Source organism: Mauremys reevesii, linkage group 7, assembly GCF_016161935.1.
Source record: "Mauremys reevesii isolate NIE-2019 linkage group 7, ASM1616193v1, whole genome shotgun sequence".
In the NCBI taxonomy this organism is placed as follows: domain Eukaryota; kingdom Metazoa; phylum Chordata; order Testudines; family Geoemydidae; genus Mauremys; species Mauremys reevesii.
Genome location: NC_052629.1, coordinates 95,840,677 through 95,866,814, shown reverse-complemented (window position 1 = coordinate 95,866,814; position 26,138 = coordinate 95,840,677). Strand labels below are relative to the sequence as shown.

At 56.8% G+C, this 26,138-nt stretch overlaps 1 protein-coding gene across 3 annotated transcripts; it reads left to right on the top strand.

Annotated features, from left to right (window-relative positions):
* Positions 1–347: 347 nt before the first annotated feature.
* On the top strand, positions 348–25,592 carry RCOR2 (REST corepressor 2). 3 transcript variants are annotated; one of them, XM_039546044.1, is made up of 14 exons: positions 348–1,034; positions 13,247–13,391; positions 15,205–15,432; positions 17,732–17,788; positions 18,562–18,642; positions 20,104–20,156; positions 20,597–20,758; positions 22,090–22,214; positions 22,425–22,494; positions 22,789–23,022; positions 23,291–23,368; positions 23,564–23,621; positions 23,810–24,036; positions 24,384–25,592. In XM_039546044.1, the coding sequence occupies exons 3-14, from the start codon at positions 15,306–15,308 to the stop codon at positions 24,717–24,719; spliced, it is 1,608 nt and encodes a 535-aa protein (XP_039401978.1). In that variant the 5' UTR covers positions 348–1,034; positions 13,247–13,391; positions 15,205–15,305; the 3' UTR covers positions 24,720–25,592. The 3 variants fall into 3 exon arrangements, with proteins under 3 accessions (XP_039401978.1, XP_039401980.1, XP_039401981.1); XM_039546046.1 differs by lacking the exons at positions 348–1,034; positions 13,247–13,391 and having other exon boundaries at positions 13,428–15,432; XM_039546047.1 differs by lacking the exons at positions 348–1,034; positions 13,247–13,391 and having other exon boundaries at positions 15,322–15,432; positions 17,736–17,788.
* Positions 25,593–26,138: the final 546 nt, after the last annotated feature.

Below are 26,138 nucleotides of genomic sequence, written 5' to 3'. Positions count from 1 at the left end.
AAACCCTGACCTTGCCCCAATACCCTGACATCCTACCCCTCCCTGCACCCCCTGACCCTGACTGAACACCCCCTGCAGGGCCAGTTTTAGAAAGTGCGGGGCCAAATTCAAACAGTTTTGATGGGGCCCCTGCAGGGATGACTTAAAAAAAATGTAAAAAACGTGGGGCTTGTACTCACTGGGCAGTGCTCTGAGTCTTTGGCGGCACTTCAGCGGCGGGTCCTTCACTCGCTCCAGGTCTTCAGCGGCACTGAAGGACCCACCGCCGAAGTGCCACCGAAGACCCGGAGCAAGTGATGGACCCACCGCCGAAGTTTCACTGGACACCCGGAGCGCCGCCAGGTGAGTAAAAATTAAAAAGGCACCTCTAGCCAGGGAAGGGATTCTCACTGGGCACGGGGCCCTCTTAGGCGCGGGGCCCGATTCGGGGGAATTGGTGGAATAGGTCTAAAGCCGGCCCTGCCCCCTGTGCCCTGATAGGACACCTCCGCTCCCCTCTCTGTGCCCCTGCCCAGTGCCCCCGTGTCTCCTGGCCCGCCAGTGTTCCTACATCCCTGCCTAATGCCCCCCTGATCCAGATCTCCCCACACACTTTGATCCAAATCCATCCTCACACTCCTGATGCTGATGCCACCTCCTTGTATCTCAACCCAACAGCCCTTGTAACTGAGACCCAATGCCCTCTTTACCCCAGCCCAACACCTGCTGCTCCCTTTCCCTGGGCCCTTGACTCCAACCCAACACTTCCTTTGGCCCCAGACCCAATGCCCCCAAGACCCTAACACAATGCCCCTTTGACTCCTTCCTGTGACACCTCACCCCAAAGCAATGCCCCGACCCCATCTTAACACCCTTTCCCTACACCCCCACACACTCCTGCTATGTCCAATGCTATTCAACATTTCCATCAATGACCTGGAACAAGTAAACATGAAACCACTACTGATAACATTTGCAAATGACACAAAGATTGTTGGAGTAGTATGACGAGTGGAATGAGGAGGACTGTCCTACACAGCAATTTGGATTGCTTGGTAAGCTGGGCCCCTTCCAACAAAATGTGTTTCAATACCGCCAAATGCAAAGTTATACATCTAGGAAAAAGTAATGCAGGCCATCCCTACAGAGTAAGGGACGGTATAATGGAAAACAGTGACTTTGAAAAGGATTTAGGGGTCATAGTGGACAAACAACTCAACATGAACTCTCAGTGTGATGCTAGGGTGTAAAAAAAAAAGGGCCAATGTGGTGCAATCCTTGGATGTCTAAAACGGGAGCAGTGAGTAGGAGCAGGGAGATGGTTTTACCTCTGTATATGGCATTGGTGAGACTGCAATACTACATCTAGTTTGGGGGGGTCAAATTTGTAAAAGGATGTTGAAAAATTGGAGAGGGTGCTGAAAAGAACCACAAAAAATATTTGAAGGCTGGAAAAAATGCCGTATAGGGGAGACACATGGAGCTCAATCTATTTAGCTTCTAAAAAAGAAGATTGAGAGGTGACTTGAAAACAGTGTATAACTAAGCACCTTCAGGGAGAGAATATCCCAGGTATTAAAGGGCTCTTTAGCCTAGTGAAGAAAAGCAGAGCAAGAACCAATGTCTGGAAGTTAAAGTTAGACACATTCCAATTAGAAATAAGGCACCAATGTTTCACAGTGGGGATGGGTGAGGGGGGAAAACTCCAGAGGGCAGTGGGGGATTCTCCATGGTTTGATGTCTCCAAATACAGACTGTCTGCCTTTCTGGAAGATGCTTTAGTCAACAAGAAGTTCTTGGTCTCAGTACAGGGGTAACTTGGTGAGATTTAATGTCCTGTTATGTACAGGAAGTCAGACTAATGTTCCCTTCTGGGTTAAACTATGAGTCTATGAACCCTCATGCCCCTTCCCTGGATCTCCTCCTCCCAACCTGATGCCCCCAGCCAATGCTCCCATTTCCCCTCCTTATGCCCCCAGCAACCCATGCCTCCTTTCTTTGCCCCTTACCCAAAGCCCCATGTCCCTTTCTGATCACCTGAAGTCCCCTCCTGCAAACCTAACATCCCCATGCCCCTCACCACACTCCCTCTCTGCACATCATGCCCTCACGCCCCCTTTGTATGTGCTCCCTTATGCCCCCTGCCCCCCGTCCATATGCCCCCATGCTCCCTCCATATTTTACCAAGCCTCATTCCTATGCCACTTCTCCCCTTCTACTTTGCCTCCTTATGTCCCTGCCTACAGACAAGCAGAAAAAGGGGCTGAAAGTGGAAGGTGTATGCTGAAGGGTAAGGGGAATGTGTAGTGTGAGGAGAGGTAAAGGGAAGGATACTAGGAGGGAAGGGGAAGGAGAGGAGAGGAGGGCACATAGGTGTGGGAACAAGGGATGCAGGGGGTGCTGCAGCACCCCCATGTTTTGCGTGGGGTCCCAACTGCCGGCCAGCTTCCGGTCCTGCACCCAGGGACTCCACTGCTAGTCTCGTCTGCCAGCCCTGGGTCCTGGCTGCTGCCTCTGTGCCCAGGGGCTCCACTGCTGGCCCTGTACCTGGGGACTCTGCTGCCAGGCCCACATGCGGGGTTCCAGCTGCCGGACCCACACATGATGTCCTGGCTGCCAGCCCTGCACCTGGAACTCTGCTCCTGGCCCCGCACCCAGGGTCCAGGCTGCCAGCTCCGCAGCTGGGGCTCAGCTCCTGGCCCTGGCTTAAGGCTCCTCACCCACCCCTGGCCCAGGGCTCCACCCCCAGCTGTAGCCCCAGCCTCAGCCCCCTTGCCCCATCCAAGGCCCCCCCCTCCTGAAGGCCCCCCTTCCAGCCCCAGCTCTAGGGGGTGGTGAGGGGTGCAGACAGATGTAAGGAGGGCACACCTCCACTCTAAAAACTGTTCCAGCACCACTGGGAGGGCAGGCGGGGATGGAAGGGGAGGATATAAGGGAAGAGGGAGGTGGGTGGAAGGAGAAGGCACAGGGGGAAAAGAGGGGACCAGGAAAGCGGGTAGGAGAGGAGGGAAGACAGGGAGGGGTTGTAAAGGAGGGTGATGGATAAATCAGGGAGGTTGTAGAGGAGGGCAGGAGATGAACTGGGGAGTAGGCCCAGCTGCTGATGGGCTGACACCACCACGCAGGGTTTGGAAGGCCTCTCAGTTGCTGTTCTTACTCCTGGCAATGGCTTCAGCGCCTAAGCATCAGCTTCACAGTTCCTAGTGTCCCCAGTTGTACTAATACCTGTGCATCCAAAGACTTAAAATCCCCTGGCACTTGGCATTTGCATCAGTGCCCCCTGAACTCATTACCGTGCTCCACCCAAGAGGCAGTGGCCTCACAGGAGTGTTGTGTGTGTAGAAGTTCTGCAACACGGTGGAGTGAAAGGTGCAGCGTAGCTGCAAATGACTAAAAAGGAGACATGGGACTGGGAATTAGGAACTCTGTGTCTGATCCCAAATGGCTGGCGAACTCAGGCAGGTCCTTTTGCCTCTCTGTGCTTCAGTTTCCCCATTCATAATTCCAAACAGGCTAGATTATATTACTCACCTTGCTATCTAAATGTAGAGCGAGGTTCAAAATGATCCTATTAGAATCTCAAAAAAAAAAAATTAATAACTCTGCTTGTCAGCTGCCATTTACTGCAGGCTGCAACACTCTCTTCATCCATTTCCCCAGGACGGAGACTTTTGGGGGTGGGGTAGCAGTGGGGAGACCATTTTTGTAATTGCCTTCAGGCAAGTAGATTTTGTGCTTGGGATACTGAATTTTCATTACCTCTTTTTGGCAACAGGTTTGAGGTGAGACGAGAATAATTGTCTAATGATCTCAAATTTACTTAGATTGGAGCAGGCACCATCCTTTTGTTCTGCACTACTGCAAAACAAATAATTAATAATAATAATTGCGATAAATCAATTGTTGATCTGGGCTCAAGCAGACACCAGAGGGCGCCAGCATTGCAGAGTCCCTTCATCAAGGGCAGTGGAAGTGGCAAGGGGGAGGACTCAGAGCCATCCTACTTGGGAGCAGAAGCGGTGAATGCATGGAAGTGGGTCGGGAGAGGACTGGTAGGGAGCGCATAATGAGGCCTTTGCTCCATTGCATTGTGGGAAGAATGCCTGGCTTGGCTGGGTCATATGATCCTAGTCTCAGGTTGTGCTACCAGACCCAGTGTCACCTTTAGAGGAAATGCTCCCAGCTGAAAAGAGCCATTTCATAGTGGCTGAGCTGAGGGGAAATGAAATCACTAAACATGGAGGGCCAACAGTGGGCCTTGCAGGCTGCTCTGAGAAGGTCTCATCAAACCTCCTCCTCCATAGCACTGTCCCTATTTCTTAAGAGAGGGAAACTGAGGCACAGAGAAGCAGCTTGACCATAGTAGCACACATCAGACTTTCCAGACCCATGTTCTTTCTGTCTATGTGAATTAATTCACTTTACCCTAACTCTAAGAAATGCTCATGGGAGCCTAGTGAGACTGGTTGTTTATCGGGCAGCAAGCCACAGGGCTCTGGTTCTCAAAGTATCCACGCAAACCCTAGGCTGAGGAGAGCAAGGCCCAAGGGAGGATTGCAGTGGCTAAAAGGATGGCAGAGCTTCCAGGGCACAGGGTGAGAGATGACTCCTCAACCCCACTCCACAGCCCCTTGCTATCCCAGCCCTGGGGTTCTTATGCGCATACTGAGCTCTGCAGATGCCCCTCAGTCGTGACTGAAAATCCGCCACCATCCACTGTTCCAGTTCTGGGTCCCTCCTGAGCAGGAAAGATTGTGCTGGATCATAAAGCATAATCTGTGGCCTTGACTCTGCCCACAAGCTCCCTCCTCTTTTTCTGCTTGCAAACACAGTACCGTTTACCTGCAGGGGTTAAAAGTGGGAGATACTCTGACCAACATCCTCCCCAAACTCCCATCCCTGCATCACACACCTCGCATACCCCAGGAGCCTCTCCCATCTCCTCCATCCAGCCTGGCTTTTGAGAGGGTCTGAGTTTGCTACCCAGGAATTGCATCCATCCTCTTGCGGGTGGAGGTGGGGGCGGGAGCAGGGGGGCCATGCAGGGCTAGATTGCCTTTCCTCGGCTCTGCACACAGCCAGCTCATGTATCCTGTCTCTGGGGAAAGGACGAGGGTGGTGGGAGGGGGGGTGCGCTTTGCCACGTTGGCTCCTTTCCTGGCCTGCTGGAGACGGCAAGTTCCTGTATCCTTCTTCTGGAGTGGGGAGACCCTAGAGCCCAGATGAAAATGCCCCTGCCCCAGTTAAAAGCAGGAGCCTGAGATGTGAGGGGGGAGCAGCTAATCGCAGACAGAACAATACACCCTCAACACACACATACAAAACCATTGCTCTGCCCTCCCCCCTGAGTGCTGCATCTGCAACAGTCCCAGGAAGCTCACTGCCCCACACCCAAAGAGCTCCCCATCTTACCCCCTATTTCTCTGTCCCCAGTGCTGCAGCACACTGGCTCCCTGCCTTAAAATCATCCCCATCTTAACACCCCCCCCCCACTGTTCTGCCCCTCATTGGTGCATCTGCACCAACCCCAGGGAACACACTGCCACCCCTGCACTAGGAACCCCCCATTTTATCATCCATATTGCTCGGCTCACCAATACTGCATGTGCCCCAGGCCTGGGAAGCCTGTTTCCCCCTCTGTGCTGAGATTTCCACCATCTAGCCCCTCATACCCCATTGCCCAGACCCAGGAAGCACAGTGCCCCCTCTGTCCCCAAATCCCCCCATCTGACCTGCCTTCCCATAGCAGCCCCCTGTGTGTCTGGATTTGGGGGCCTAGCGTTGGGAATTAATTTCCATCCCTTTTACATGGCACTGCTCATAAACCCTGCATCTGCCCTGCCAGCCTTAATCAGGGGGAAGAGAGGGTTGCTGAGGGGGAAGCCTGGCTTGTTCCCCTCCCAGTCTGGTAGAGCGGTCAGCATCATGACTTGGCACAGAGTGACAGCATCAGCTGCCACTTCTGAAGGTGTAATCCCTGGAGCAGTGGGACATGGGGCTCCGGGCTCTCATTACCCAGGTGTGGCGACGTGTGACCACAGGATCCCCTGTGGCTGGGTGATGTGCACGTGCACAGCACTGTGTGTGCCCATTATTTGTTGTGTGGGCAGAATGCCCATCTAAGCTTCTATCCCTAGGCCTCAGCCTAGTGGTACCCAGCATGAGGGTGTGTGCATGTTTGTTCCAGTTAGCTCCTTCCCCATCATACCAATGCCTCATTCAAGCAGATCTGGGGTGTAGCGAGAGACCCCTTCTTTCCCCTCCCGTATGCTCGGATCAGAACAATGGTAGGCCTAGCACCCTCCCTCCATCTCTGCGGCAGCTCAGGGTAGGATGAGGCAGGAGGGGAAAGGGGGAAAAGGGTCGGTGTCTCTTTAAGACCATCAGGTTGCAGGGAGCAGATGGCATCTGCTTCTAGTCCTTGTTCTTTGTGTGGCTGCACAAAAGAGGGAGTCTGTCTCTCCTGATCTTACCCCCGCCCTCCACCGTGGAGGGGGGGCAGTATTAAGATGTATGGGGTTGAGGGGAGATTTACTGCAGAAAGTAAACTTGGATTTGCCAGGCCATGTGCACTGGAGAATGGAGCAGCTCAGGGCATTTGTTGCACAGGCTCCTTCCCCTTTATTAGTAGTGGTGAGAATACAATTTCACACAAGGTCCCCATCAATCCCATCCAGCCCCCCCAGACCCTATCCAGAGACCACATAAATCTCCCACACACCCCATAAATCCCTTCCATCCCCAATATCCTATAGAGAGCCTCCCATTCACCTCCCAAAAGATCCCATCCAGCCCCCTCAAATCCCATAGAGCAGTGGTCCCCAACTTTTTTCGTCTGGCGCTTGCCAGATGACGAGCCACGGAGGACCATGGCAACGGACGAGCATCCGCCAAAATTCCACCGACAAGCGGCAACGTCAATAGGCGTCGCCACCGAAATGCCGCCGACAAGTAGCGTCATCCAGAGGCGTCGCTGCCGAAATACCACCGAAAATCGGCGGCATTTCGGTGGCGATGCCTCTGGATGATGCAGCTTGTCGTCAGCATTTCGGCGGATGCTCGTCCGCCGGCCAGTACGCGGGCGCACTTAGACGCCCCGGCGGGTGCCATGGCACCTGCGGGCACTGCGTTGGAGACCCCTGCCATAGAGTCTCCCATAAATCCCATCATGCTTCCCCCTAAAATACAACCAGAGCCCCCTATAAATCCCATTCAGACCTCAATGCCATAGAGCCCCCTAAAATCCCATCCAGTCCATCCCCACAAACTACTGTCCAAATCTCTCCTCTAAAATCCCAACTCCCCCTCAAGCAGATGCTTCTGGGAGCCAGTCTCCTGGTGCAACCATTGTCTGTGCAGGCCTCACTGGCACAGCACAGCACAGATGTAATCTCCTCCCTTTCCCCCCTCCCCCGCCCCGCCCCAACACATTTCTGACTGGGGGTGGGGTGGGTGCTGAGGTCACAGTTTGCTTGTCAGCAGAAGCTGAGAGCTTGGGGTACACAGGTTTGTGGAAGGCTGCTGGAGGAAGGAGTGAGCAAGGCTGGGGGGATAACACTGGAAATACCAAGTAGTGGATTGGATAAAGTTGTCAAACAATAGCCTTAAAGTGGGGGGAAGATATGTGTGTTGGGGGTGTGTGAGTGGGCTGTGTGTTGGGGTGCGAGTGTGTATTGGAGAGGGAGCATTGGGGAGGTAGGTGAGTGTGTGGTTGGGTGTGGGTGTTTTTACCTGTTGAGGCTGGGGCGGATGTGTATGGATGTGGGGGAGGTACATGTGAGCCTGCGGAAGGTCGTGGGAGTGTTTGACTGTATTCTGAAGCCTGAGTGTATGCGTGATTGCAAGAAGCATATGTGTAAAGTGGCAGTGCATCTGTGGAAAGGAGAGGAGTGTGTGATGGGGGTGGGAGACAGCAGCCGTGTGGTGTGATTGTGTGTGTATGTGGAGTAGCAGTATGGTTGCGTGTTGGAGGGGTGGGGGACAGAAAATACATGATGCCATTGTGTGTGTATAGCTGTGGAGCGGGCATGTCTGATAGGTTTGGGGGAGAGGCAGCATGTGGTATCTGTGTGTGTGGCTGTGTGTCTTTGGGAGTGGGAAAGGAGGCAATGTGTGGTGCTGAGTGAGTGTATGGTGTCTGTGTGTGGGGCTTGCAGGGCATGCAGGGTGGAGGCCAGGCAGCATGTGTTGTGTCTCAGTGTGTGTGTTTGGGGGTGGAAGTGTGTAGTGCGGTGGGTGGGTGTGTTTGGGGGTGGAAGTGTGTAGTGTGGGGTGTGTGTGTGTGTGTTTGGGGGTAGCAATGTGTGGTGCTGCATGTGTATGTCTGGGATGACTGTGTGGTGCTACGTGTGTGTATTTGGGGTGGCAATGTGTGGTACTGTGTGTGTGTGTTGGAGTGGCAGTGTGCGCTGCGGCGTGTATGTGTTTGGGGTGGCAGTGTGTGATGTGTGTGTGTGTTTTGGATGTTAGTGTGTGGTGCTGCGTGTGTGTGATGGGAGGTGGCAGTGTGTGGTGCTCCGTGTGTGTGTGTGTGTGTATGTGTGTTGGATGGTGGCAGTTTGTGGTGGTGCGTGTGTGTGTTGGGAGGTGGCAGTGTGTAATGCTGCGTGTGTTTGGGGATGGCAGTGTGTGGTGCTGTGTGTTTGTGTTGGAAGGTGGCAGTTTGTGGTGCTTTGTGTGTGTGTGTTTTGAGGGTGGCAGTGAGCGTTTGTGTATGTTGGAGGTGGCAATGTGTGGTGCTGCATGTGTGTGTTGGGGTGGTAATGTGTGGTGCTGCGTGTGTGTGTTTGGGGTGGCAGTGTGTGGTGCTGCGTGTGTGTGTTTGGGGTGGCAGTGTGTGGTGCTGTGTGTGTGTTTTGGAAGGTGGCAGTGTGTGGTGCTGTGTGTTTGGAGGGGTGGCAGTGTGTGTCTGTGTATGTTGGAGGGTTGCAGTGTGCGATGCTGCATATGTGGGGGTGGCAGTGTGTGATGCTGTATGTGTGTGTTGGAGGGTGGAAGTGTATTGCTGTGTGTGTTTTGGGGTGGCAGTGTGTGGTGCTGTGTGTGTGTGTTGGGCAGTGGCAGTATGTGGTGCTCTGTGTGTGTGTGTGTGTGTGTGTGTTGGAAGGCAGCAGTGTGTGATGCTGTGTGTGTTGGGTGGTGGCACTGTGTGGTGCTGTGTATGTGTGTTGGGCGGTGGCAGTGTGATGCTGTGTGTGTATCGGATGGTGGCAGTGTGTGGTGCTGTGTGTGTTGGGTGGTGGCACTGTGTGGTGCTGTGTGTGTGTGTTGGGCGGTGGCAGTGTGATGCTGTGTGTGTATCGGATGGTGGCAGTGTGTGGTGCTGTGTGTGTGTTGGAAGGCAGCAGTGTGTGATGCTGTGTGTGTGTGATGCTGTGTGTGTTGGAAGGCAACAGCGTGTGATAATGTGTGTGTGTGTTGGAAGGCAGCAGCATGTGATGCTGTGTGTGTATGTGTGTTGGAAGGCAGCAGCGTGTGATGCTGTGTGTGTGTTGGGGGTGGCAGCATGTGGTGCCGTATGTTTGTGTGTTGGAGGCTGGCAGTGTGGTGCTGTGTGTATATAGTGGCTGCATGTGGGGGGGAGGCTATTATGTGTCTGCTGGGAAGAGTGCGGTAGAGGCAATGTGTGGAGCCTCTGTGTGCGTATACGCATGACCCCAGTCAGGCCCCCCTCCCTGCTGCTCCAGGCTGGTTGCAGCACTGCCCCAGCCGCTCCCAAGAGGGGGGCCTGGCATCCTTTCATCTGCAGCAGGATGGAGAGTGGCTGGAGCTGGATAGAGCTCTCCTCTTGCTGGCCCTGCATCATCCCCCGCCCTTTGGCTTTGATGATCAGCCTCTTCATGATGAAACACCCAGACCTGGGAATTCAGAGCTTGAGCTGTGTGTTGCACAGACGCATGCACACACATACACAAAAGCATGCATACATGCATGCAAACACAACATACACAGGCATGCATGTAACATAATGCACATTAATGCACAAATACAAACATCCATGTACATGCACATGCATACACAAACATGCGCACACACACACACACACACACATGCAATCAATCTGAATCCCCAACTGCAAATGGCCCTGCATGCTGGGAGGAGCAGGGACTCCATTCTCCCCAGCCTATGGGTGCCTCATCCCACAGCTGCAGCTGGAGGGCGGGTGGATGAAGCAAGCACTCCTGCTGACGGTGGCAGGCAGGCCCCAGTGGCCTCATGCTCGGCAGGCGGGCGGGGGGGCCAGGCTGCCCTCATTGGTGGCTGCTAAATTTAGGAGCCTGATTATAGTTTGGGGTTTGGAAAGGAGAGAGGAAAATTCCCATCGAATAGACACAGGGCGTGAGTGCACGTGCGAGACAGAGACACATGCAGTGTGAGTGTGTGAGACACATGCACACAGTGTCACACACAGAGTCACATACACAGGCAGTTATACAGGCAGCCTCTCTCACACACACAATCATACACAAAATCTCTGTCACAGTCTCGCTCTCTCTCATACACAGTTTCATATACACAGCGTCTCTCTCCCACCCACACACACAGTCCCTCTGTCAAGGGCCAGCTGGCTCAGCGACCCTGCAGAGGGAATCCACCCCCAACCCTGGTGACCCTGCCCATCCCCCTTGTGCTCCTGCTGACTCCCTGTGACAGGTGCTGTGTGTTAAGTGGGTTGGGAGCAAGGGAACCAGTTTCCAGTGTAGGGGAGGTCCTGGGAGGGGAGCCCAATGGATGGCCCTCTGGGAGGGGCAGTATAGTGCTTGAGCTTCCCAAAAAGCCCAGGGGGCATTAACTCAGGGGCTGGTGTTGGGGGAATGACTCAGCCCATCCCACTGCTGCCATGAGAACAAAATGTGGGCCTGCATCTCACACTCAGACTCCCCAACAGCATTTTGGCACCCCCCCTCCATTTCTCCTCTGCAAAAAGAGTGGGCGGCCAGAGCTCCCAGCTGCTGCCATCTACTTCCTGCCCTGACATTGAGCATCTGAAAATAGCTCCCTCCATCTTTGGAACATCCCCCTGGGGAGACGGGGTCTGAGCCCTGTGCTACCAGATGGGGAGAGGAAAGGGGCCCTGATTCTGGCCTTCTGGCAAGAGAAGAATTGAGCCCAATGCCAACCTGATGTCTCTGCTGAGACATTTAGCCTCCTACCCCCACTCCTGTAGCATCATTCAAAGTGTGTGTGGGGGGGGGAGGAGCACACATCCAGCAGGGAGTCAGCCGATATACCAGGCATGGAAAGAGGACAGGTTGGCCTTTCACTCCTGTTTGCTGTTGCTTTTCTGCCTACATTAGCACTGGGGTTCCCCACCACTCCTGCACATTGCCAGTAGCACCAGCTGGGGGGGGGGAGAGCTCCCCCATACCCATGCTCCCCTGGAGTTCCCCACCATCCCTGTACCAGCTTCCCCACAGCCTACTGCTCCCATTTTGTCTTGCCCCGCCCCCCTCCTGCCACCCACCAGTGGTGTGTTTACAGACTCCCTCCCGCAGCCCAGCCGTTTCTCCAGGCCTGTCTCGGTGGTGGAGAGGGAGGGCCAAGCGAGCAGGTGTCTGCTCAGACAATGGCGCTGCTTTGTTGGGCTGCAGGGGGAGGGGGTGGGGAGAGGAGAAGGAAAAAGAGAAAGAAAAAAAAAGGTCAGCAGAGAGCTTCCCTTACACTGGGGGATGGAGCCTGTGCTACATCTTCCAGCTGACAACAGTGTGGAGGTTGCCAGGGGTTGTGGGGGCATTTAATGGGGGGAGTTTGCGGTACTGGGGCAGTGACTAGAATACTGCCCGGATGGGGCATTTGAGATGTAGGGGTGTCTATGGGGCAAGAGGGAGGATAAAGGACGTGTATGGGGGATGCATGGAGATGGAGGAATAAAGGTGTGTGCATGGGGATGCAGCGGCAGGCAGACATTTGTGCATGGGGTGGTGGCCGGAGGCAGGGGGTTGCCAAAGCTATAAGCAACTAGAAACAGGGTCTTATAATGGGAAGCATTGAGTAAACTTCTCTACCAGCTCTGCCTGTACTAGTTAGCTGGCTAGCTAGATGGATAGTTTAGAGGGGTATATATGGGGATGAATGGATGGATAGATGGATAGATAGTGTTCGCTCCACTGTTGCTGTTGTCTCTAAACACAATACTAGCTGGGCAGGCCAGGGTCCCTACAGCATCAGGGGGAACCAGGGACTGGGATGCCCTTTTGCTCACCCCACCCGGCCAGGGCCTGGAGATGGCTGCTACAGTGGAAGCTATGCAGTCTGCCAAATCCCTGGGCATTGTGTATCTTCCTGTTCCTACCCCCACCCTGTTCTGTGCCGCTTGTGCCAGGCTGTTTGCTGGTGGTCTGCAGAAATCAACCCCCCTCTTCCTTCCTCAGTCACATCCAACATCGTTAGCCCTTGAACAGACCCACCAATACAACACAAGCTGGTTGGACCTAAACATCCCATAGCCTAGTTCTCAGATGCAGCCCACAGAGGCATGCATGCTCAGGGCACAGTGGATTTGAAACACCAGCAGCACAGAATGGCAGTGCTGAGCACTTGCTTTGCACAAGATTAAGTGGGCCCACTGTATTGTGTTTGTGTGTGCTAGTTGTGTGTGATACATGAGTTGATTGTGTGAACTATGTTTGTGTACGTGTTGATTGTGTTTGCTGCTTATGTGAGTTGCTTATGTGTGCGCACGTGAGTGTCGGTGGTTTTTGTGCACTGGTTGCTTGTATTCACCACAGTCCTATTCCTGAGCTGAGGTTCTGCTACGTGGTGTAAATCTGGAGTAACCAATTTACATCATAGTAACCCAAATAAATACCTGACTCCTGCATTCCAATCCAGCTAATCAGATGGGAAACAAGCAAATCTCCAGTCAGCTCCCAGAGGGCCTCCCCCCATACGTACCCAACCCCCAGCAATACCAGCACTGTGAAGGTACAAACAGCCAATGCTAGAGAGTAGCTCAGCACCCAACCTACTGGAAGATCACAGAGTCTAGGGTTAAACAGCTTCTTCTCTCACCCCCTGCTACTTTCCCTCCTACTGGAGAGGGATCTGGTCTGCTTTTATGCACCTCAGAACTTTATGCAAAAGTGGGGGAGGGTTTAAAACCAGCTGGCAAATCCAGCTATTAGCAAAGACGTGCCTTAAAATCTCCATTGGATTAGTAACCTCTTTGATCCCTTCCCGAAGTTGGGGGTGTGAACAGGGCGTGAGTTAATTCTTAATATTGTTAGCATGGGCCAAACAATGTATTTTTCCCTAATCTCATTCTCAGGAATGGCTGAACTGTTTTAGCTGAGATTTGCCAAAAAAGCTCTTCCTGAGGCAGACACCCGCCATGGAAAATTTCAAGCTGAATGGTTAAAGTTTGGCAAAGTTATAAGCAACTGGAAACAGGGTCTGATAATGGGAACTGTTGGGTAAGTATGGGCTCTGCCTATACTACTTAGATAGATTTGAGTTTTACTTGAGGATGCCCACTTCTCCTCTCCCTACCCATTTTTAAAGGCTTATGTTTTAAGATTTTTTTGAATGCAGTGTTACTTACAATTGTGTTATTTAAAGTGCCATTGAACAGCTGCTAGGGTATATTTTCCTGGGGTGGCTAGCCGGTGACAGGAGGGCTAGAAAGCTAAAAGGAAACAAATTGAAGGAAGCATTCATTTACTTTACATAAACATATAAGAAAACAATGTTAATACTGTGCTAATAAATATATTACAAGGGATTCTCCTAGAAGTGATAGGCTGAGAGAATAGATGTTATAGATCTATATCTATCTATCCATCCATCACTATACACACCCCTCTATCTACCTACCTACCATCCATCCCTATACAAACACCTCTATCTATTGATCCATCTATCCATAAATATCCATCACCCTATATACCTCTCCATTTATCCATCTCTATCTGTCTCTCCCCATACATACTCCTTTAGCTAATCTAGCTCTCTATATACATATTTAAATCTATGTATGCATATCTATTCATCTATCCATCTATCTATATTCATCCACGTACACTAAGCACATCTGGTCCAAGAAGGCATACAGTGCAATAGGCAGAAAGGGGAGGGTGTATACTGGCTGGGGAGAAATATATCCATTGCAAAAGCTAAGCCCCCTAGCCTCCTGCTGGGGGTGGGGAGTGTCTCCATAGGTGCTGGAATTAGGGATGCTGGGGATGCCACACCCCTTGACTTGAAGTGGTTTCCATTCTATACAGGGTTTACAGTTTGGTTCAATGGCTCTTAGCACCCCCACTATAAAAAATATTCCAGCACCCCTGGGTGGCTCTGTCTCTGAACAGTTCTCCATTTCTCTCATTCTCTCCCTTTCATCCCTTCTTCAGGGACAGGGGCATTTTAAAAGACAACATAAAGACCCACCCAGCAGCTCCTCTCATTCAGTACATCCCCCTCCTTACATACACATCTGGGCTCAACTCTTTCCCCCCTCCTTCCGCCTGCCTCTTGCCCCTGCCTGCCCCCCTCTGGCCAGATGTGCATCCAGGCGGAGGGGTTCAGCTGGGAGGTGCTGAGGCCAGGGGAGCTGGAACTACTTTTCCCCAGCAGCAGTAAGCAGCAGGAGCCGACCGAGGAAGCTCCAGTCTGACTCTCATTGTGTGTGTGTGTGTGAGGAGAGACGGAGGCAGGCACAGGAGCTCCTGTAAAGCCTCCTTCCCACGCAACTTTCCCACCAGGGTTCCCCCCTCCACCGCACACACTGAGTCAACCCCCCTCTTCTTGCAGCATCCCCAGACCCTGGACTCAGGACCCCCCCCATTTCCACCCCCTACTCCTGGAGGTCACTTTTATTTTTGTGCACAAGTTGCTACATCTTTGGAGGAAGAAAGAAGCCATAGAAGGAAACGGGGGTCAGATCGTCCCCAGGGGAGAGTTGGGGGGAAATCCCTCATTTTTAACCCAACTCCCTCTCCCGTTTTTTGCATTTGGTAGGTTATTTTTTGCGGGGTGGGGTGTGTGAAGCATCTGGAATCTCAGGTGTTGGGAGCAAAGGGGTTTGTTGGAAAGTCCCCCCCTCATTTCAGGGGAGTTTGGGAAACTTTTGAATGGGAGGAAAGATTTCAGTCTGGGAAAAGAAACCCTGAAATCCTCCCCCTTCGCAGGGAATTTTGGGGATCCCTCCATCCTGGGATCCGCCCCCATGGACTTTTCTTTAATTGTAAGTTTCGCCCCCTCGCTGTTTTAATTTTTGATTGTTTCAAGTCGCCACCGACCAGCGGGCGCGTCCTCCACCCTGAACCAGGACTAAAGGGGGGGATTCCTGTGGTGGAGGGGCCCGCAAAGCAGAGGGAGCTGGGGGGGCAATGCCTTCCGTGATGGAAAAATCCGGCCCGGCCTCCGGGATCCTATCGAGGAGCCGGGCGAAATCGGCCACCAATGGCAATCATCAGACCTCGGAGGATGAGAGCAGCGAAGAAGAGCATTCGCACGGTAAGTGCCAGACTGGGGGCACAGCTATTGGGAGCCAGCCACGGTCCACTCCACACACGGATCATGCGTGCGTGTCCCGGAACGGGAGCCGAGAATGATTCACTTGCGACACGCATGTGGACTGGGGGGCTCGTGACACGCCACGAGTGTGGACATAGGGGGGCTCACGCCATGTGTGCGGTCGGAGGGGGGGGTGTCGTGATACGCCACGCGTGTGGACGGGAGGGTCACGCCACACTTGCAGACCGCACCTCCCCGTGGAGGAGAAAAACTCTGTTGGAGTGCGAGGCCCTAAGGGTCAGGGATAGGGAGCTGGCGACAACTTCCCGGGTCTGGGGAAGTGACAGCGAGTGGCCCGGTTCCCCCAGAACCAGGAGGTGCGCGGGGAGGGAAGCTGCTATCTCCCTAGTGACTTGAATTAACCCCACTTTCTACGGTGTCTCGGGATCCCCTCCTCACCTGGCGTCCAACGGGGAGACGTGGTGACCCCCGTGGCTCCTGGGGTTAGCCGGGGCGGCCCGGGACTAGAATACAGTGTAGAATACAACAATGCTGGAATATTATTTCTCCTGCAATCCCTGCTGGGGCCCGATCCCTGGGAGCTGGCGGGGGGTGGGAGGACAGAACAACACTAGGGTGTTGAGGGCCAACCCCTTCCCAAACTTAGCCCCAGGGTGAGCAAAGGGGCGCTCTCGGCTGAACAAAGAGCCGGGGCATCACTGGAAGGTTGCTTTTGCTAACAGCTTCGACCCCATTGTCCCCTGGCGCCCTCGTGTGTGCCTGCTGCCTCCCAGCGTCAGCCGGCTTTGTTAGCCCCCCTCCCCCCGCCGCTCACCAGCGCCAGCAAGGGATGTGCTGGGGGGATCCAAGGAGATTAGAGCGGCCGATTCCTCCCACCGGCCATGTGGAATCCGTTTGGGGAATGTGTGTCGGGGGGGACAGTTACGCCCCTTTGCTGCTGGCTCTGGGGAGGCACAAGCAACCCAGGAGTATGGGGTGGGGGGGGGGGTCAACAGGGTGGAGTGCTAGTCTGCTGTTTGGACACCCTCCCTTGCCAGCCCTGTTAGCCCATCACTAAGGAAACGGGGGCCTCACCTCCGAGACCTCTCGTGTTCTTCCCCCAAGTGTGCAGGGGGTGGTGTCCCACCACCCCCAGCTGTTCTAGATACTGGGACATTTTGCCAAAGACACCCTCTCCTCCCCAGCGAGAGCCCCTGTCACAGCTGCGCCGCAGCCAGCCACCCCCTCCCTGCCGGTGTGTGTGTGTGCATCCTGGAGGGTGGGGGTTATATTGTGTGCAGGAAGGGGGCAGCTACCTGGGTGGTACCCATCAACAGCTGGGAGACCTTCCCACTCTATCTTCCCTGTGGGTGTGGGATCCGCCTAGGAGCAGACCTCCTCCCCCCCACCCCGTCCTCTCCCCATCTCCCCCTCCCTCGCGTGTGTTTCTTGGGCCCCGTGCCGGAAAGTGAAAGCAGGGCAGCTCCTTGGCAGGCGCTGGCTAAATGCTTCCAGATCAGGCTGCAGCTGTGACAAGACAGGCTTCCTGGGAAAGGGAGCCAGGGGTGGGGTGGGAAGTAGAGAGGGGAACGGGATAATGTAGCCCCCCACCACCCGTGAACCAGTGCGTCTAGAGCTAGATTGCATGTTCAACTCTGATTTGCAGCTGCCTGTGGGGGAGGGAGGGCTGTTTTGTATACAGGGATCCCTGGCCTGGTGCTGGGATGCAGCCACCTCTGGGGAGGGCTGTCTGGGCTGATTAACAGCTAAACAAACCTACACTGTAGTTTGGGAAGTGAAGGAGAAGCTGTACTTATTTGACAGGGTATTTAAGAAGAATGGTATTACCAGAGCTAGGAATTAATACTGCATTAGGACCAGCACTGACTGGGAGGGGAGAGCCCCCTACTGAGCCCCATCTCACTTCCTGCAGCACAGCGCCCCCTGGTGCTTAACTGGGGCATTGGGGTCAGCACTGACTGCAGGGGAGAGCACCCCCTACTGAGCCCCCTGCCCAGCTCCCTGCAGCACAGCGCCCCCTAGTGCTGCACTGGGGTCAGCACTGACTGCAGGGGAGAGCACCCCCTACTGAGCCATCGCTTCCTGCAGCACCTTGTGGGGCCTCCCAACCAACCCGTGTCACATCTCAGCCCTGTTCTGTGCAAGCTTGGAGCTCACAGGAAGATCCAAGACTTCCCTCCCTTAGGGGAGGGCAGCTAGGGGTTGGGGGCCTAACTCCTGGGTTCTCTCCTTCAACTGCAGCTGCTCCCTCACACCTGCCCCTCTCCTTCCCTTGTAGACAGCATGATTCGGGTGGGGGCTGATTACCAAGCTGTGATCCCTGAGTGCAAGCCAGGTAAGGGTACTGATGCATTTGGATTCTTGTGAGGGGCAGAGACAGCAGAGGGCATCGCTCCTTAGAAATCCTTACTCCAGTCTCCGAGGACTAATGGCTGTACCCCCCCAGCCTTGCTCAGTGAGGGCTTGATGGGGGGAGCAGTGGGGGGGTTGGTCTGTCTGCAGGCAGCCTTCTCCCCTCACATGCTTCGGGAGCCCCCTCGCCCAAGACAGTGCCTGGGTGGGATTGAATGGGGGTGCTGGGCTTTGTTAAGGTTCAAAAGGGCGGAGGAGCAGAGGGGAAAAGTGTATACTCGCTTCCTCCTTGCATGGTGCCTGCCCCTGCCAATACCCCACCTCCCCCATTACCAGGAGCAGAGCAACATACTCTGGGCCTGATTGTGCCCATAGTCTCTCCTCCCCCAACTTGTGCATTGGCACAGCAAGAAGCTTTTCCTGGCATAGGGCCACAGCTGCCTCCGCTGCCAGCTGGGCTGCTGGGGGGCTCAGTACAGTTGCTTTTCTCTCACCAGGGCTGTGGGTTGGGGTTGAGGGGCATCATCAGAGCTGTGCAGTGGGCAGAGCCCAGGGCTGGCATAGCAAGGGGCTGCGGGTCAGGATTGAAGGGCACTGGCAGAGCTGTGGGGTCTTGGTCCCTGCTGCCCTCTTCATTTTGTGGAGTGAGTCCCAGAGCAGAGCAGGGGCTTGGGGGCTGTGTGATGGGTGGGGCCCAGGAGTGTCTGGTCGGGGGAGCTCTGTGCTGACCCTTTGTCTCCTGTCTGTCTGATGCAGAAAGCCCCGCTCGCTACAGCAACAAGGAGCTGAAGGGGATGCTGGTCTGGTCGCCCAACCACTGCGTGTCAGATGCCAAATGTGAGCAGCCCCTAGCCCCTATCATTAGCACATGGGCCCCACAGCCAAGGCACCTGCTGGCTGGGGCTGTTCCCCCTCCCGCTTCTTTGTCTGGGCAAGGCACGGGCCCAGCAACCCCTCCCCACCTCCTCTAGCCCAGGAAGCCCCGCCTCCCCCCGCTTGCCAATCAATGCCCCAATCCAGCTCAACACATGGCCCTCTCTTCCTCCCTGCCCAAGCCTAACTCACTGCCTCTTTCCCCGGCCCAGTGCACTGCCCATCTCTCGCATCTCCCACAGCCCCCTCGTTTGCCAGCCCAGCATGCTACCTCCTCCCCTCCCCCACTTCTGTCCCCACCGGGCCCACCCAGCAACCTCCACAGCCCAGAGTGCTGCACCCTCCCCCACCCAGCAATCCCCTTTGCCCCCCAAGCCCAGCATGCCTTCCCTAGCCCAGTGCACAACTGCCAGCAAACCCCTCCCCACAAGCCTAGTGTGCTGCCCCCCTTCCTATAGCCAGCAAATCTCTCTCCCCCTTTCGTTGGCCTAGCAGTCCCCTCTGCCCTGCCCAGCATACTGCCCCCTTACTCCTCCTCTGGCCCCCACATGCTGCTCCTCCCCTCCGCTTACCCCCACAGATGCTCTAGATGAGTCATTTCTAACCTTTCAGCTCTTGCTCTGGTGCGGTGGGGTTTAGGACCTGGGGGAGATGGCCACAGCTTGCCTCCCTCCTTCTAGAGATATTCACTGCCCAGGACACTGCTTCCCCATCCTGCAGGTTAGGGCAGGGTTGGGATCAGAGAAATGAAGTGGGGAGGTTCCAGGCTGGGGATCAACTTCTTGCCCTGCAGGGGTGCACAGGGATTGTGGGCTTAGACAGAATGTCTGGCCTGTCACTCCCACACAGCCCTTGGGTGAGACGGAGCATGGAGGCTGGATGGGTCTCACACCCCAACACAGAGAGACAAACATCCCGCCCCACAGCATCAGACACCCCCCTTGCATGCACACCCCACCCCTCGTGCATCACAGGTCCACCCCACATGCATAACCCCACATCAGACATGCCCCCTGTGTGCACACCCCTGTGTATCAGACACCCCGCCACAATGTGCATGCCTGTGCATCAGACACACCCTCTGTGCATGCACACCCCCTCATGAGGCATGTCCCCACATGCACACCGCCTCCCCCCATGTCAGGCACAGCCGTGCACACATGACCCGGTATCAGACCCCTCCCACACACAAACCCAGTGTTAGACGTTTCCCCTCCCCGCACATACACAATCAGTATCACACCAATCCCCACCTAACACACACCTGGCATCAGACACCCCCTGCCATGCATATGCTGTGCTGTCTCAGGCCGATCTGCACAGTGGATGTGATACCTTGGGTGGTGGGAGTTGGCGGGCAGGGGAGGGTCCTGCAGGAAGGAGTTGTCCTGATTACTTGTCTTGTCTCTTCTCTCCCCTCACCAGTGGACAAATACATCGCAATGGCCAAGGACAAGCACGGCTACAACATTGAGCAGGTAGGGGCATTCCTCACACCCCGCACACTGCATGGGGCAGCCGTGTGGGGATAGATCCCACAGAGTTTGGCCCTTTTGATTCCCATGTCCCACAGGTCCCAGGGATACTACCCCACCTTACCTCACCATGCCCCGGGATGCCTGACCTGGCCCCTCCAACACACACACCCCGGGATGCTACCCCGTCCTTGGGATACTGAACCCTGTGCCCCATCTCACCCACCCTCCATTTCCCTGGGGATGCTGACCCCTCCCGCCCTGTCTCACCATCTTCCCCATCCCCAGGGACACATCTCCTCTACCCTACCCCCAGGACACCCCAATCCTCACCCTAGCTCATCTCCCTCATTCCATCCTGGGGATCCCCCTCATCCCCATCTCATCGTCCCCTCCCCACCTTGCGGATGCTGCTGCCCCTCTCACCTCCCATATCGCCCCAGGCCCTGGGGATGCTGCTGTGGCACAAGCATGACGTGGAGAAGTCTCTGGCTGACCTGGCCAACTTCACGCCCTTTCCAGACGAGTGGACGGTGGAGGACAAGGTGCTATTTGAGCAGGCGTTCAGCTTCCATGGCAAGAGCTTCGCGCGCATCCAGCAGATGGTACGTGCCTATCGCACCCCCTCAGCCAGCAGATGGTGCTTGCAACTCACCCCTTGCAACCAAGCAGATGGTACATTCCACTGCTCTCTTCTCCCCCATACAACCAGCACATGGTGCCTACAATCTCCTTGCAGTTGGTACATGGCACCTGCCACCCTGTCTCCCCGCCAGCAAATGGTACCTGCCGCCCCCACCCGCACAACCAGCAGATGGCACCTGACATGCCTGCTCCCCCCCGCCAGCAGATGGTACCTGCCATCCCTCTTGTAGTCAATAGAATTGGCATATGCTACAATTTCCCCCCCCAGCCATCACATAGTATGTTCCATGCATCCCCACCCAGCAGCCAGCAAAGATGGTACATGCCACCAACTGCCACCTGGCAGCTAGCAAAGATAGCCTGTGCCACCCTCTACTCCCATAGCCAGCGGATGGCATGTGACCCCCTCCCCCTGCAGCAGCTAATAGATAGTGTATATGGCACCCTTGCTTTCCTCCACAGTGACCAAATGGCATTTGCCACTGTCTCTCCCCCTGCAGCCAGCAGGTGGTATGTGCTAGTGACTGCACCGCCCCCCCAGCAGATGGTATATGCCACGATGTCCCCATCTCCCCCTGCTGTCAACATATGTGATATATGCCAACCCCCTACCCTGTGTGATGGTGCCACCTCACCCCATAGGGGCCTGGCATGAGGGTGGGGACTTTGTGTACCCTCCGTAGCTGGGGGCCCACCTTCCTTCCCATGGGGATCCTGGCAGGCCTCTCCTTCCTCTCCTCCTCCTCCTTTTTCCCCATGCTGGCATCTCCTCCTCCCCCCCCCCACCCCCACATCCCAGCTCTCCCTCCAATCTCTCCCTCCTCCTGCATCTCCTCCCACCCCTGCCCCTCATACCCGTCATCCCATCTCTCCCTCCCCCTGCCCACCCTGCATTCCCATCCCTCCCTCCAATCTCCCCCCTCTCCTCCGAGCATCTCCTCTCCCCATCATCCCCCTGGCATTCCATCCCTTGCCCCATCTCTCCCCCCCCACCCCAGCATCTCCTCCTGCCATCCCATCCTCCCTCCAGTCTCCCCTCAGCCCCACTCCCATACCTCCCTCTGGTCTCCCCCACCCAGCATCCCATCCCTCCTTTGAGTCGCTCCCCTCAACAGGCATCTCCTCCCTCTCCCTCCCCTTCCTTGTCATCCCATCCCTCCCTGCACCATTCAGTCTCCCCAAGTACGTCACCACTCCATTCCCAGATATTGTATTCCCCCCACCCCTCTGCCAAGCACCTCAACCCCCCACTCCCCCCAGGCATCTGACCCCCTCTCCTATCTGTCCCCAGCTCCCCGACAAGCTGATCCCCAGCCTGGTGAAGTATTACTACTCCTGGAAGAAGACAAGGAGCCGCACGAGTGTCATGGACCGACAGGCCCGCCGGCTGCTCAGCAAGAAGGAGAGGGATGACAGGTGAGGTGGGGAGGTACAAGCATGGGCAGGGTGGGGAGTTCTGGATGAGGGAAGGGGGGCAGGCTAGATGGCCACGGAGGGGGTGGAAGGCAGACAGTGGGGACAGGGGGTTTGTGGTGAGGTGGAGGGAGGGCCTGGGGGGTCTGGTTGGGGGGCAGCCTGGGGTTCTTGGTACCATCCCCTCTAACCCATGCCATGCTCCCCCCCCAGTAACGACGAGATGGAGGAGGGACGGGCAGCCAGCGAGGGGGAGTTTGATGCCATGGACCCCAAGAAGGAGGTGAGGGGTTGGGGGTGGGATGGCTCACAGGCAGGAGGGTGGGGGAGGGCACATCCTCACTCGCTTGGGCTCTGTGCTGAGGGGTGGGAGAGGGGACCCTGGGCTGCAGTCGCTCTGAGAGGGCACTATGCTCCAGGGGTCAGCCTGAGATCAGCAGGGGGCACTGTGCCATGGGACGGTGTGGGGGGTGCTGTGCTGTAGGGGGTGTTGTGGGAGGAGCCAGTCCATGGCACTGTGCTGCAGCAGAGGTCCCTAGGGGGCACTGTACTCAGACCAGCTCCATTCCCCGCCCAGCCAAGCTACCAGAAGCTGCCGAACAGTCGGCCGGGCCCAGGATCGGGCTCAGGGCCTGTGAGGAAGGAGGCGCAGCTGTCGCAGTATCGGCACCACCCACTGCGCTCACGCCGGCGCCCCCCCAAGGGCATGTACCTGAGCCAGGACGACATCGCTGGTATCTCGGCCAGCCCTGATGTGGGCACCCTGGCGCTGCGCCACCTCGACTCACAGCTCGTCTCCCTCAAGCGCCAGGTAACCCCGACCCCCCATCACCCCTGCAAACCCCCAGCCCTGATGTGGGCACCCTGGCGCTGCGCCACCTCGACTCACAGCTCGTCTCCCTCAAGCGCCAGGTAACCCCGACCCCCCATCACCCCTGCAAACCCCCAGCCCTGATGTGGGCACCCTGGCGCTGCGCCACCTCGACTCACAGCTCGTCTCCCTCAAGCGCCAGGTAACCCCTGAGCCCCCTTTGCCCCCAGCTCTCACTGACAGGCCCCTTCTCTCCCCACCCACCCAGGTCCAGTGCATCAAGCAGATCAACAGCAGCATGAAGCAGGCCCTGGAGGGTGGGATTGACAAGCTGCGGCCCCCTGAGGTGAGATGAGGGGCACTGACCCCCATGTAGGGGGAGAAGGAACCAGCCCCTGTTGGGGGAGGTGAGGTGCTGGGCCCAGCTCCCACGGGGCACAAGGCTTGGGGAGAGGAAGTGCATGCCCAGGACCCACCCTGTGGGAGGGTGAGGGAAGGGCAGGTCTGAGTCCCAGCCTGATGTTCTCCACTCTCCTGCCAGGGGAACAGCAAGTTCAACTCGCGCTGGACAACGGACGAGCAGCTGCTGGCTGTGCAGGGTGAGCTGGGGCGGGGGGGAAGGCTTCAGGGAGGGAGCGCCGGGGGGGGGGTAGGCGCCCCTCCCATCATGGCTGCCCCCTGGGTATGTAAGTGACGCTGGCCTGGGGATGTAGCTGCCCCTGGACTCCCTCCCTGCATGTGGGGGCCCTGCCTCCCCTGGGTAGCTGACGCCCTCCCCTCTCGCCAGCCATCCGCAGGTACGGGAAGGATTTCCAGGCCGTGGCTGGGGTGATCGGCAACAAGACACTGGCCCAGGTGAAAACCTTCTTCGTCAGCTACCGGCGCCGCTTCAATCTGGAGGAAGTGCTGCAGGAGTGGGAGGCTGAGCAGGGGGGCTCCCCAAGGGGCCGCTCCCCCCCCCATGACACCAAGAGCTCTAGCGTCTCACTGGCCAGCAGCGAGGAGGATGATGAGGTGAGGAAGGGGTGAGACCCCTGACCTGTACCCAGACCCCTCCAATCCCAGGCCAGCTGGTGCCCCTCAATCCAACCAGCAGCCCCCAGCCATCCATTTGCCACACGCAGCCCCCGGCTCTGCCACTTCCCTCGGTCCGACCCACGGTCCCCCGCCTGGGCACCCCGCACGCTCAGCCGAGGCCTCGGTCTGACCCCTGGCCCCGGGCGCCCCGCACGCTCAGCCGAGGCCCCTCGGTCCAACCCCGGACCTGCTGGCCCTGGGCGCCCCGCACGCTCAGCCGAGGCCCCTCGGTCCGATCCCCGGCCCCCCGACCTGCTGGCCCTCACTCTGTTCTCTCCTTACAGGTGCAGATCACAGCCGTGTCCCGCTCTGCCCAGCCGCAGCCCCCAGCGTCCACTGCAGCGGCTCTGCCCTCTGCCTCCCCCCGGCTGCCGCCCACCACGCTGTCGCAACCTCCCCCCTTGCTGCGGCCCACACTGCCCACAGCGCCCACGCTGCACCGCCAGCCACCCCCACTCCAGCAGGGGCGCTTCCTGCAGCCCAGACTGTCGCCCAACCAGCCGCCCCCGCCACTCATCCGGCCTGCTGCTTCCCGCTACCACGGGCGGGGGCCCCAGCCCTCCTCGCTGGTGGGCGTGGCCCTGGAGCCCCCTCCCCCCTCCTCCTCCAGCTCCCTCTGAGGTTTTAGGGGGAGGCCAGCTGAAGCCCCCTACTTCCTTAGTGTCCTGGATCCTGCTTGGTTAAGGGGTCAGGGGCTCCATCTACCCCATAGTGACACTGGGGGTGTCTCTAGGACCCCCCCCTCCCCAGGGGAGGGGAGAGACTGAAGGACTTGCATTGGTTGAACCCGGCCCCCCCAGCATGGTCCATTTGGGCTCTAAGCAAAATCCAGGCAGGGGAGTGGGTACTAATGCCAGCTGTGGGGAGCCTGGGGTAGTGGGGGGGAGGGGGATTCTTTACTTGTAGAGGGATCAGTTCAATGGGGCGGCGCACCCCCTGCTGGTGAGCCATGCCTAGTGTGGGGCAGGGACCCCTCCTCACCCCTAGGAGCCTGGGCAGGGGGTGGGAGTGGGGCTCCTACCTGTGGCTGAATGAGCTGGGGAATGTATCTTCTCCGGGGGGAGGGTAGTGGGAATGTTCTCCTGGCAGTGGGGGGTGCTGATGCTAGCCCCTGGCTGGCAGAGCAGTTGCTGGGGGGGGGGGTGTTGAGGGGCAGGAGTAGCACAAAATCCCCCCCCGCCCCCCACAGGGCACAGCTCCCTCACCTTAGGGGGCAGCACTGGCTCCCAGGGGGGACCTGAGGGCCAGGTAAGGGGTAGCCAGCATTAACACGGGGTGAGGCACGTGCAGGAGAGTTGGGGGGAGCATTGACGAGGCCTTGGAAGAAGCACAGAGCTGGGGTGGGGTTGGGCACTCCCCCTCCCCCATCTAGAGGACAGCAGCTCAGTCACCTGCACAGCCATGGAGACCCCCCCCCCCATGCTGAGTGCATGCTGCTGTGCTGGGGGAGGGGGGTCTGGGCAATGGGGCATTTGTAGGCAGGGCTTGTAGCTGCAACCCCAGGGGTGGGGAGGTAGGAGCTATGGGGGGAAGAGAAGGGGGTTCCATTCATGTTGCATTTTGAATAAAAGTATTTTACTAGATGTGGCCTGAGTCCGTACATATGCTGCCCCCACCCTCCATTTCCCTCAGCCACCGTCCTGCCCCCCAAAACATCAGCTGCCCCACTTCCCGCACTGCAGAGGGGCCGTGCACGCCCTGGATCCTCCCACCCCCCATTGCCTGGAGCAGGAAGGGCCTGTGCTTGGCCAATGGGCACAGCAGGCTCTTGGGCTCTAGGTGTGCTGAGCCCACAACTCAGCTGGGCACTTCCCCTAATGCCCCCCACCAAGCCTGGCCAAGGCAGAGACTGACATGGCAGCCCCAGCAAGGATTTAGCCCCAAGCTTATGCAAAGCTGGGAACAGCAGCCAGCTCCTCTGGGCCCTGGGCGGGCTGGGTCTGCCCCCTCCTGGCTGGAGGCAGCAAGGGCCCAGAGTAGCAGAGACAAGGCAGGCGAGGTAACAGCTGTTACTGGATCAGCTGGGGCAGAGACAAGCT